Source organism: Mytilus edulis, chromosome 13, assembly GCF_963676685.1.
Source record: "Mytilus edulis chromosome 13, xbMytEdul2.2, whole genome shotgun sequence".
NCBI classification, from domain to species: domain Eukaryota; kingdom Metazoa; phylum Mollusca; class Bivalvia; order Mytilida; family Mytilidae; genus Mytilus; species Mytilus edulis.
Window position 1 is genome coordinate 45,915,375 of NC_092356.1, and position 14,056 is coordinate 45,929,430.

A 14,056-nucleotide genomic window follows, 5' to 3' on the forward strand; every position below is an offset into this window, starting at 1 on the left:
AACAGTTGCAAAATATTTATTTTTAACTTTAAACTACAAAATCAACTGTAAAGATTGCATTAGATGCTGGGGCTGTGATATTTATCATGACCATTTGGCCACCACATTTTTGAGACATCATCTGGAATATAGAAGAACATATAAACAATTTATATATAAGGGATATATAACAATAACATAATTAGATTTTCCCAAAAGAATTGAATAGAAGAAACAAATGAATGTAATGCCACAAAAAAACAAAAACCCCATATATATATGATTCAACAGTTTTGAACAACAGGGATGTGTCCCTACAATATACAATTCTTTAAATCGTCTTTAGTCCAACTCCAAAGAACCAAAAACTGCACCTATTTAGCATAAACAACTTCTCTTAGAAACTTATCAATTTTTGGTTAATGATTTGACATTATGGTACATCTTTTGATAAAGCTAAATATGTTAGAATGAATTATATTTAAATATTCCAAAATAAAACAGATGAAATATCCATTGGGAAAGTAAAATATGCGGAAACGTCTTCATTCAACGACAAGAAAAAGTCACCTTTAAAAATTAATAATTTATATGTTACAGGCATTAGTTTCCTAAATAAAGAAAATTAAGAATGAACTAATGTCAAATTGTTTCAGATATGATTTTAAGCATTGGTGCAATTTGGGAACTCCTTATTACCGAAATATATATCGTTTGAAGGTGGGTTTCAATTCATTTTTCTACTGTTCAATATAAATTCAAAAATGAACTGTTTGAACGTTTTAGTAAATAAACTCATCATAGATACCAGGACTAAATTTAGGATACGCCAGACGCGCGTTTCGTCTACAAAAGACAAGGATAAATCTGCATTTTCATTCAATCAATCAAATGAATCTCTGAATATTATCCGGAAATCATTTTTAAATAACATTTCGAAAAGTTTTTGATGTTTAAAAAAACAAACTTTTTTTTCTTCAAAAACATAACTTCATCGTTGAAGACGGAATGTCAGATAGTATTGCGTCGCTTCAAATAATACACATCTATCATTAAAGATGTACACCTCTGAGGAGCCAAACATTTCTAGAATTAAACTTTTTTTCTTAAGGTGGCTCGTGGGTACAAAAATTTTAGCAAAAAATTAAACCTTTATTTTTTCATTACAAATTTTATTTATTACACTACTAGTTGTTACATTATAATATGGTACAAAAAACAACCCAAAAAAATGATTTGGTTTGGCCTAAGATGACTTTAAAAATTGAAAAAGCTCCAAATTATCTCCCTTTGGTGCAAAAATGCCATTTTTTTGCCTTAAATTTGAAATATCTTTTTTAACTCATCGGTGACCTATATTTTTTATTATTGTTTTCAAATAAGCTGTACATAAACTAAATAATTGTAAAATTTAAGCGATTTCTTATATTAGGTTATTTTTTATTTCGATATTTCCTCTTTTTCTCCTATTAGTTCAACAGAAAAAAAGGACATTAACAAAAATGTATGCTTCTGCCAGAGGCAGAGTTTAGCTTAAATGAACGGTGACCCCATTTTTTTATTTCATTTTTCTTTTAAGTATATGATAAAGTTCATTTATGAAAAAATAAAGCAAAATCCTATATTAGAAAAAAAAATTCATTTATACCCAGGAGCCCCCTTAACCTGAATTTTTAGTTACTATGTCTGTAAAAAAACAATTGGTAAAGAAAAATCATATGATGGTGCACATCTTTTTTAGCTACGGTCCTTTGAAAATAATCAATTTTGATAATTTTTCCATTTTTCATAAATTTTTCGTAAAACAAATCACAGTTCAACAATTAAACTTTTTTCATACTTTCAATAAGGATGCAGTGGACCAGTCTGTATAAATTTACCCATCAAAAAGTATAGGTAGGTATCAATATAAGAAAGTTTTATCATATTTTGATGCTTTTCTGTGTCAAATTTACCATGCTGTCAATTTTGTAAAAGTTGCAATTTTTCCAAGTTTTACGAAGAAAATGCATATTATTTAAACTTTTATGTTTTAAAGGATTGAAAACAAATACATATCTAAGAAATTTGATACGACAAAAATGTTATGGGATGTACATGATTCTTGTAAAATATTTTTTTGTACCTTCATTTATTTTCTTAGAATGTTGTCTGAATAGAATTGATAGGTCGTAAATTAAAACTGGATTATTCAAAACGTATTCATTGTAAATACACAATTTTTTGACAGAGTTATGTTTAATTATACTATTTTTTAAATTCATAAATATTTTTCACTTGTATCGCATGTGTTGGAAATAATTCTAGAACGAGTTTTAACGAAACTGAAACGTCAGAAGAATACACCCTTAAAACAAATTATTCTCTAATACATTCAGCTATATACTTTGACATCTTTATCTTTCAACCGACATAAACATAAATATGCAAATTAGTATTTACTGCAAACATACCTCAATTAAACCATTGTGACAAAACGTTATTACTCCAATGTTATCAGTAAATCCTTGGCTGCCCCATTCAGCTACAGGTGTATAATAGTTAATGCGACTACAGTTACTGATAACCTAATGTTATAAAACCAAAAACAATAAGACAATTATGTCAACAAGTCCAATTATAGAAAAATGAAATAAATCCACCAGTGCATTTAACTTTGTAAGTATTTCATTATTGTTTTTTTTAAAGCAAAGTTAGTAAAAACTTAACATATTTCTTTTGTGTTTTAGTTTGTATCTTTAGAGATATGTTTTCCTACCGAAGGTCGGTAGTTCTCTCTGGACATACCGGATTCCTTCATCATAATATAACTGACCTCCACGAATTAGCACAATAGTGTTGAAAGTGGCGTAAACACCAATCAATCAATAATCTTTATAGAACCACTATCAATTGAACATATCATTTCATTATAGTAAGAACGATTGTACTGAACCTCGAATCCTTTTCGCCATTGGGAGAACGAAGGCGCTTGACAGTGCTTGATAACTACAGCATCTGAAGAATTGCCACCACAGCCTTTAGCGTTTTGTTGATGTAAGGATTGACCCATAGCAAGATCCAGCAGTAATCCAAGTTTATTACAAGTATGCTCTATGAAAAAAAAGCTAATTAAATATTATTATTTGCAAAAATCTATCAGCATTATTTTGATCTATATTTTTGAAAGATTTTTCTACGGTAATTTAAAAAAAAAAAAGATATGCAGAAGTAGCGACGATATGATAAGGCCATAATTTTGTCAAACAAATTCGTAAATGGAAACATTGTAACAGTCTATTGATTATTTTCTTTAAAGATGTTTTGCATTTGAGAAAAAAAACTTCCAGAACACACCCACCTTTCAATATAAGGCTGAAGATTCAACGCTCACGACTCAGATAAAGACAAAATATCGAACAACGACGAAAAAACTTTACAAATACTTTAGACTGAGCAACATGAATCCCACTAAATACCAGGGTTATCTTAGCTGCTCAAGAAGGGTAGGCAAATCATACCCATATTGTCGATTATAGTAAGTTTTAATTTGATTTGATTTTAACATCCAGTACAGAATAATGGGATAATGGGTTACACAATTTGGACATCTTTTGAACTAATGTTTGTCATTTCATCGATTTATTGCCATGATGTTATCTACAGTTCATAGTCATGATATTCTATGCTACCTTTAAATTCTCTCCTTTTTGACATGTGTTCAAGTTAGCCTTATTTGTAAATATTCAAATATATCTATTTGCTTTTTACTGAAAAACCAAACCAAAAACAACAAAGGATTCACATTTTTCATTTTGTGACAGAAAATTTGTGTAACTGACGAAATATTTGTTAATTACTAAATACTTACGAACTACTCCTCTTTCTGTGCCCTGTGTAGTTCCTAATCAAATATAGGTACAAAAATAATGTCATTTATAGGACTGAAAGTTTGAATTGCCAATGCAGGTTCATTATTATAGATCAAACTTTTTGAAAATTAGATAAATATTATTGACTGTTGTCTGCTCTTTGATCTGGTCGTTGTCTCTTTGACACATTCCCCATTTCCTTTCAATACCTTAAATATATTTTTAATCTTCATTTGATTGTTACTGGTGAAAGAAAGAAAGAGTAAACAAAATTTAATTAATCAAAATTAAATAAAAAACAGTGTTATATATTTTCCCAATGCAACGTCTTTTTATACTTATTTAACTAACATAACTTACGCGAAGCACCGTGGTCACTGTTTTGTGTTGTTGCTAAACAAATAAAGAAAATTATTATAAGAGACATTGGTGTTATTCTTAGGGCAGTTTAAATTTCTAAAACTATACTTGTAGCTATATAGACAATATAAAAGAGGGAAATAATTTACAATTGAAACTGAGAATGAATAATTGTAAGATATCGACATTAATATCTAAACTTTGTTTTCTTATCAAATCGTTTAAATGTTTTTATCATCTTAACAGCTCAGTTTATATTTCAGAATCAAGTAAGAAATTCATTCAAATAATTTTCAATTCGATGATATGTTTTAGAATTTGTTGAAAATATTTGAAAAGAAGCAATCACAGAACACAACATGCACAAGTCCGACAAAACAGATTTTTACAATGATTATATAGAAAAATTGGTAAGGACAAACAACATTCCACAAAATATTTCGCATCAATCAATAGTGACCCTTTCTAAGTAGGTGTGTTGCCCTGAGACGGTACGCAGTTTCTACACTTCTAATTACATATCTGATGATTCATGGCCAAACCAATTATAAAGTTGGTTCGAAGATGTATGTCAGAAAATAAATCATGATGGCATCTCTAATAAGAAAGAAAAAAAGTTGAGAACCTAACTTTATGTAATGCGTCAATAGCTGCAGAAATTTTTAAGTGACTATAAAACTCCTCAAAAATACCTGACTACGTATTTATTGCGCCTGACGCGCATTTCAGTTAATCAGTTGTGCTCGAATAAAAAAACTTACAAAGCCAGATCAAACTCAAAATTGGTTTAAAACAGGTTATAGAAATATTATAAACGACCTATTGTCTTATATTTCGAGTGAAACTCTTATTTATCTATTAATTAACCTTACGATCAGAAGTAGTCGACCCTGAAAATTCAAGATGAAGGTCAGTAACTATTTCTTATAATTATACACTAGTAAATATCCCTTTAAAAAAACACATCAGATATGCTGTCCTATTGTTATTCGATATCAATTATATACCTATATGGAGATATTTTCTTTCAGAATCATAGGTCGTTCTTTCTCAGAATCAACCCAAAAGGCAAAAGTACGGTCTTCAACACGGAGCAGAGTTGTAGTGATAGAAATCTTTGATTGTCATTGATACACAGTTGAGAAATATGGTGCAATTATTCAAATGCTGATTAAACCCAATCCAGCATGCAGCTGTGGTCATCCAGTTTGCTGTTATTGGCTGGTGACGGTGGCCTTTCATTTCACCAAAACATAGAATGTTTTGAGTCTGTACAATCATATATCAGAAATACACTAAGATTTAGAACATTCATTTAAAATTCGGAATTCGTACTTCCCAACTCTTCACTCTGGTCCAGTTTTATATATTACTCTATATTATATTATACTTTTGTGGTTTTGAGACAAGGCCATAATTTGTCAAAAGACAAGCACAATAACCCAAAGCGAATTGCGAGAAGTGGTTTCGTATTTCGTTATAGAACAAAAATACTAACAGTTTATGTAAGATAACGATTCTCGTACGGTGTCGCGTTTATATCTTTTTAAAACATTGGTGCAATTGGATGACCATAAAATGTCAGGTTTGCGAGATCAGACAGTAACCTAACAACTAAACAATTGAGAATCTAGGGATCAATGTTGAACATTCGTCAGCAATGAGCAATTTTCAAAAATAAAACATGATTTAGTTGAATACTTTGCGAGTAAAGAAAAAGAGACTACCATAGATTTGTTATTAACCACAAATGCTTAAGGGGCACAAATCAGTGTTCAGGAGTTTCCCTTTTTGCATTTATTTCAGTGTTTATTTTTCAAACTTTTTATGTAAATATTGTTGGATCAACATCGAGTCAGATTAGATTATTATTTATCAAATTATTAATTAAAAACTAAAACATCCAATCTTACGCATATTATCACATACTTTATTAAAAGATTTAACAGAACAGAATTCATGTTTTATATTAAAAAAAAACCCAACATATACCTTAAACGAAACTATGCACGCCAAGAAACGATGTACGCTAAACGACACGATAAACGCTAAACGAAACGATGTACGCGAAACGATACGGTTTACGCTAAATAAAACGATGTACACAAAGCATACGATGTACGATACATGGGCGCTTATGTTATCGTTTATGGAATGGTTTATGGTACATGGTTTTGTTCGTACATTTTTCGTTCAGCGTCCGTACAACGTTCGGTCAGCTTTTCGTTTGCATTCGTACACCGTTCGGGAAGCGTACGTAAATCGTTCAGGCACCGTCCGTACATGGTTCGGGCATCGTTCGTATTGTTAACTTTTACGTTAAACGGACTGTATATGTGAGATGATCCCTGCGGTCGGTCTTTCATTTGATCAATCCTGACACCCCTCGGTGTCTTCTACGACAAGAAAAACCAAATAATATGCATTATCTATAACGTAACACAAGGAGAATCGGTTTCTGACAGTCGAAAAGATGAATGGCAAAAATAAACTTAGTACAGTCGACGATTCTGTGGAGAAACTATTCCTCTGATTTGAGATTTCTGTTACATCTTAAGAATTTCATTCGGCATTGATATTTCTTCTGGATACCTCAGATCTAAGTTTCTTTAGTCTTATTAGGTGAATTCATTGTATTTATTGAATTTGTAGGATATCTTGTTCATGTTTATGTGCTTTGCGTATCGTGTGTCGATTATTTATCTAATTTGTATAACTATGTCACAATCTTTACAATATATACTTCTTTCATGAGCTAAACTCTGATGGGTCATTATTGATATAAAAAGAATTACTTTTCTGTTGAACAATCACATGTTCAGAATGTAGACATCGGATATCCATAGCTTTTTATATATATACATCTACTATATTTATAAACAACATAGACAAATGAGAACATACTCGTTTTGGACACTGCAAAACGAATTCAAATGCAGGGGTTAGTTGTTTATCTTTTACTAAATTTTATTTCTTGTGTGGTATTGATATATTTTATGACTGAAATGAATGTAAATGTAGAAATTATTTTCTATTCATGTTTATATTATCAATGAAACCCTCCTAAACAAACTGTTCCTTCAGAATTATTCGGCAAAAAACGCACATTTCATGGTCACTTTCACGATTTGGTCTATACGATATATCTGTGTCTCAACACTTGCAAAAAAGTCTTTTTAGTCTAAAATCTTTCGATACCGCAATTGTAGTCTAGTTTGTAACTTGACATATTTTCATAGGCCCGCTTTAGGCATTTGACCTTATATAGATTCCCATGGTAGGTATTGTATACATATCATTAGATGGTCATCTTCCGGTGCCCCCATTTTCACTTATTTTTTTTTTGTTCTCTCTGCATTCCAGGGGCATAGTTATCGCTCATATTATCGCTCCTTCTTCGTTGCCTTTAACCATTGCAAGAAAACATGGACAGTATGCTTAAATGGAAAGTATGCCTAAGCCAATATATATTAATGACACATGGAGCAAACCGAAACACATCACATTATCTCTTTAATGTTGTGAACCACTTTATAAACATGAGCGAGTTTTCAGGTTATCTTATAATTCAAACACATTCTTATATTTGAAAATAAATATAATTACCACAATGGCCACAGGCGACAGGACAATAATAGCTTAACCTTAATGAGCATATACTGTGGTCTTGACAATTAAGGAATATGTTATCAACGCAAGATGTCTTGTTTTTAGCTGGATCTGGAACTGAAATATACAGATTACATTATTCTATTCTCATTGTCTTTCAATTATATTCAAATGTTAGTAGACTCTGTATGTTAGAATTGTTTTTAAACATCTTCATTAAGGATAATTGCATCACTGTAGGATGCTCGATATTGAAAATTACAGTGAATAATTTTGTCCGAGTTCAAATTGATTGTTGACCAATCACTACCTTTCAGTGTAGAGTTTGTGTATAGTTCTTTTTTTTTCTTTGTGAATATCGTTTCGTCTTTTTTGTTGGACTCCATGTTATTCTCTCTTTCATTTTTACGTCGTATGCATTATCGTATGTGCATTTTTTGTTTTTCTTATTTTATTTAATTACAGAAAAAATGTCAATTATAGCAAGTTTTAACTCTTAAAGGTATTGCAATTATATATATTAATAATGGCAACAGTAGTATACCGCTGTTCAAAACTCATAAATCTATTGACAAAAAACAAAATCGGGTTAACAAACTAAATCTGATGGAAACGCATTAAATATTAGAGGAGAACAACGACACAACATGAAAATGTAACACACACAGCAACGGACTAATGATTTTTATTAATCCTATCTCAAAGTATGGATATGTACACGATAAAGTCATTATTTATTATAACGTTTAAAAAATATTTTTAAAGCAGGTGATTTTAGAAATATGTCAAATCAATGAAGGTCGTCAATTATTTACTTCACGAGATTATTTTTAGTACAATTTATTCACATGAAACGAAACTAGATAAATTTATTGAAAAGAAAACGAATCATACCACAGATTTTACAACTCAATGGACAATTGGTTCTGAATTCCGATTTACATATGACTGGATTCTGACAGTTGAAAAATTGATCATCCATACAAAGTTTTGCTGCTGCAGTGGGTATCATTTGTGTACTTCTATGTGTTGTAGTTAGTAAAGCTAGTGTACTTCTGTGTGTTGTAGTTAGTAAAGCCTTTGTACTTCTTTTTGTGGTGGTCTGTATAGCTTGAAAACAATCAATACATATTTTCATGCCAGTACCGAAGTACTGGCTACTGGGCTGGTGATACACTAGGAGACTTATAGTCCAACAGCAGAGGCATCGACCCAGTGGTAGTAATAAAATTAACGGTACCAATTTTCTTGCACCAGATACGCGTTTCGATAATACATGTCTCTTCAGTGATGCTCGTGGCCAAAATATTTGAAATTCAAAGCTTATATAAAAGATAAAGAGCTATAATCCAAAAGGTCCAAAAAGTATAGCCAAATCCGTGGAAGGAGTCAGAGCTTTGCATGAGGGAGATACATTCCTTAATTTATAATAATTTCTATCATTTTGTAACAGCAAATTTAAATAACACAAAAAAAAATCCGTATTTTCATGCCAGTACCGAAGTACTGGCTACTTGACTGGTGATACCCTTGGGGACTAATAGTCCACCAGCAGAGGCATCGACCCAGGGGTAGTAATAAAATTAATGTATTATTGTATTATAAGTATTATCGTAATTGCGTGTTTGTCCTTTTCTTTATTATGAAATTGATACAATTGAGAATGGATATTGGGAATATGTCAAAATGACAACAACCCGACCAGTGAGCAGTTATCATAACTTTAAAACTTGTTAGTCGAAATGTTTTGATATCTGAAATTTTGATTTTATTTTCTTGCTTTTTTCTTGATCATGTTGATGTATATATACTTTTTACATAGTCTCTCATAACTCTCTTTTTTAAGAGTGGCTCTTGTTTGTTTTATGATACTGTTTTAGAAACGATTTGTATGTTTTGTAAAATGAAGAGATGGGACTTAGATAAAAACAAATCTTGTTTTTTCTTGTCTTGTCACAAAAATAAGAATTATTCGAGAAATCAGAAGGTAATTTAGGTCGACCCGTTTCGACAAAACAGAAATCTAGATCAAATCATTTACAATTTAATAATCACTTTATAAACATGTTTCGAATGTTTCAGCTTAATTAATGCAATATGAGCTCGTGGTGTTAAATACATACCAGAGACAACACACATGCCACAGGTGGCAGGACAATGGTGGCTTAACTTTGATAAACAAATACTGCGGTCTTCGCAATTCAATAATATGTTATCGATACAAGGCTTCTTGGTCGTTGTTGGCTCTGGGACTTAAATAAACAGTATGCTATTATCAGTGTTTATTTGTTAGTAAAATTATCAGAATTACTGCACTACTGCAACACGCTCGATATTGCAAATTTAAATTTGTAGTACTATTCATACGTTGTTGTATCTTATGTACTCATTGTATTCTACATCACTTTTTATGTACAATACATAGGATTGTGTTGGTTATAACGTATTATCGTAATTGCGAGTTTGTCTTTTTCTTTATTATGAGATTGATACAATTGAGAATGTAAATGTGGAATATGTCAAAATGACAACAACCCGACCAAAGAGCAGTTAACATAACTGTAAAACTTGTTAGTCGAAATGTTTTGATATCTGAAATTTTGATTTTATTTACTTGATGTTGCTTTTTTCTTCATGTTTTGTTGGTATTTTCTCTCGACTTTCGAGATTTTATTGAATTCTTCAAAATGGACGCCATAGAATTCAACAGCTGCATCGTTGTTCATGCTTTTGTTGCATGTTCAACTCGTAGTTTTACAGTCTTGTTACTTATCATTGTATTGTTTTACCTTCAGTTAATAATACAAAGGGCACAAATATGTGAGTGGAAATTCTCACTCAAGATCACCAAGTTTAGCCTCATCTTTTGACGAGCATTAACATTACGAGATCGTTGGTTTAAACATTGATTTGTACAATTTTGTAGCGTCTTTGTGTTTTAGATCATCTGTCTCAGATTAGTGAAGTAGTTGTAGTGATTTTTTCAAAATTAGTATCGTATTCTTTTGCTTTATATAAAGGGTTCAAATCTTTCAAATCTAGAACGTCATCAATATTTCGATTTCAGATAATAAGCAAAATTCTAACAATTGAGGAAAAGGGCAAATTACAATATCTATTAGCGTCTACCAATTCATTAACTAAACCAAAGGTGGTCGGTAAATGTACGCAAACATTTTATATGTGGTTAAAGAACACTACCAGTTTTACTTGTACCAAGTACACATTTTAACAATTGATGTCTCTGACGTGATGTACTAACCAAACCTATTTCAAACTCAAACAGCTTATAGAAATATGGATGAAATGATAAAACCAAACAGGATCACAAGTAAAGCTTATTAAGGAGACTGTTTTACAACTCTTTCTGAAGAAATGAAAAAAGTCGCACTAGTTCAACGTGTAGGTTTTGTACAAGTTTATTCGATATGCATTGATTATTGAGGAATGTGTAAAATAATAATATTGCCTTTTTACGGTTATATCTCAAAAGCCTTTCAAATATTGAATAACATCTACTATTTTTGAAACTTTCACAGTTGCTATTCTCACTTATTTTTTTTTTATCTAAAATATCGAATTAATTCATACCACAGATTCCACAACTCAATGGACAATTGTTTCTGAATTCCGATTTACACATGACTGGATTCTGACAGTTGAAAAATTTATCATCCATACAAAGTTTTGCAGCTGTAGTGAGTTCTACATGTGTACTTCTTCCAGGTGTAGTTAGTAAAGCTAGTGTACTTCTGTATGTTGAAGTTAGTATTGACTGTGTACTTCGTTCTGTTGTAGTATGTATAACTTGAAAATATATATATATATACAATTTAGGAAACATATCACAATACCAGCATCAAATAATTCCTTAAGGCATTTTTATTTTACATAGTTGACTACATTTGCTTATTATTTCAATAGAATATCAAGCATATTACATTTGTTTGGTGTGTTTAAGGTGTTGATTTTTCAATTTGATTTCAAAATGTCCGTTTTGAATTTTCCTCGGAGTTCAGTATTCTTTAGATTTTACTTTTTACACAGTTACGATAACATGTGTAAATCTAATACAAATATTTACAACGCTTTTCCTTCCACACAGCTTTAATATTAGTCAATCAATATAAATTCAAGATATAACTGCCTGTAGGTTTTTTTTTTATCCAATTATCTAAATGATAGTAAGTGAATCATAATGAAATATGAAAACCTCAAATAAAGTGTTGAAACCATCATTTATATAAACGTATAAGATACAAACAAAATATATTGCAATTAGATAACGTTGAAAGGATATAAGTAATTAAAATATTTGATACTTCAACCACGCAAATGCATTTAATCTTGTACTTTATTAAAGTTCGAATTCAGAAGTGCTAACGTCCGTTTCATATGAGTTATTAACATGCATTGTTGACAATGATTATAGCACATGTATCATACGCATTATTGATTTAATGTGTGAACTCTCTCAACCTAGACTTACTGCTTTAAATCCCTTCAGGAAAATCACTAATGGAAGCGTGTTTCCTTGTGTTTTATTTTATGAAAGTCGAATTCATGACTATTTTGTACATGTAAGTGGTCTTTTTTTGTTAATGAATATTCAAGTTATTTTTTACAATTTAGGGTATTAACTACATCGTTGTGAGGCATCGGATTTTAATAATTCAGAGAATCAAATGAAAACAACACTTTACCATTCACACAAACGACGCACTTTTCTAGATTTTTTTTTCAGGAGCGCTCAATGTTCCTATTTTAATTACCTTTTAAAATTAACACAAGCCATCCTACTCATCTCTTAAATAACAGATCGGTAAATAATGGATTAGATTGATAATACCAAAAAATATAGCATATTCGAAGGATATATAGCTATAAAATCTGTTAGTACAGAATTAATATTGAAAAGTGGTACCCTAAATTATTTCAAACTTACGTTGAGAGCAGGTTGTACCCATATAGCCAATATAGCAATTACATTTACCATTCAAACAAATACCATGAACGCAGGGGTCCTTTGCACAACCTAGGACCAAAAGTGAAGACACCGTAAAGATGTTATTATTCATATACATGAATGCGTTACTTCCTATTTAAAAGAAAACTTTCCGTCATACAAACGATGGTTTAAATAAACATTATTCTTGCATTTTCTGGCATCAACATTTCCTTTAAATGTTGAGCGATAGGTTGAATTATTAAAATGATACATTGCACGAATTATTCGACAAATTAAATAATTATCACTGATTATCACCACTGCTTTCATTACGGAACTGTGATTAAGTAGTCGAATAAACATTATTTCTTGTTAACTGCACACAAATACAATTATGAAGACGCTTGCTGAACCTTAGTAGAGCAGGGATACAAGCGACTCGTTTATCTGGTAAATGACGTAGTACAGGGGTGCATACTTGGAAAACTTTTCTTATGAAGGACAAAGCTCGACAGAAGTCTATCACATCAAGGATACAATAGTTTACCGATGTCCAATCTTTTAAATAAATTCAGACTTAGAAAATTCAATTCAATCCGTATACAATTTGGCTATAAATTGTTCTTGATTTAGAATGATCATTTTTTTTTAAAAACAAACAACTTATCTCCTTAAAATTATAGTTTATAAAGAAAAGGTTTCAAATGAGCATGATTGTTCGATCTCTTTAAGAAAAATAGCATTAAAATTTAGAATAATTATCAATATGAATATATCTTAGTAAACAAACTTTCACATAAATCGACGATCAATTCTGAAAAAAAACCAAGTGTAATATGATTATCTTTGTCGTATAAATATCTTCAACAAGTAAAAATGATAAATGCAAAAAGGGTCTCCTTTGACAAACATACAATTTGATGTGTGTAAAAAGCTTTTCTAGATTAAACTTCATCAGGAATGCCCAAAGCCGAATATTTGAAAGTCAGGAATGTATCAAACCGGTACAGTCAAAGAGCTATATTATAAACAAGAGATAAACAGATAGTTAAATTAAGTTAATACTGAAATTGTTTTCTCAAAAAATAAAAACAAAACAATCTTACTTACATAATGCAGAGTAGAAAGCTATACTTACTGTCTACCACTAAAAAAAATTAATTTCAATTTATCAAGTATATGACAAAAACTTGGCATTATAGGAAAAACTGGACTGGCGCAAATATCTGAATGCAGTGTATACACCATTTTTTTTAAAATTTAATTTAACTATCACTTGCTCTTAAAAATCGTTTTACAAATGCACGCA

General features: G+C 30.6%; 1 protein-coding gene across 1 annotated transcript; it reads right to left on the reverse strand.

Annotated features, from left to right (window-relative positions):
• On the reverse strand, positions 1-12,845 carry LOC139502300 (uncharacterized). The gene is made up of 11 exons (XM_071291732.1): positions 12,745-12,845; positions 11,391-11,606; positions 9,923-10,051; positions 8,694-8,909; positions 7,797-7,916; positions 5,063-5,080; positions 4,191-4,223; positions 3,830-3,862; positions 2,915-3,072; positions 2,433-2,546; positions 1-121 (listed from the first exon to the last, which is right to left on the reverse strand). The coding sequence occupies exons 1-11, from the start codon at positions 12,764-12,766 to the stop codon at positions 29-31; spliced, it is 1,152 nt and encodes a 383-aa protein (XP_071147833.1). The 5' UTR covers positions 12,767-12,845; the 3' UTR covers positions 1-28.
• Between the last annotated feature and the right edge of the window lie 1,211 nt (positions 12,846-14,056).

What these genes read in the sequence shown, in the direction of transcription:
- LOC139502300 (XM_071291732.1), bottom strand. Translation starts at nt 12,766, where the DNA reads ATGGGTACAACCTGCTCTCAAC. An exon ending in ATTGAGTTGTGGAATCTGTG is followed by an intron (nt 10,052 to 11,390) that starts GTATGAATTAAT and finishes TGTTTATTTAAG; the next exon opens with TCCCAGAGCCAACAACGACC. An exon ending in ATTGAGTTGTAAAATCTGTG is followed by an intron (nt 7,917 to 8,693) that starts GTATGATTCGTT and finishes TGTATATTTCAG; the next exon opens with TTCCAGATCCAGCTAAAAAC.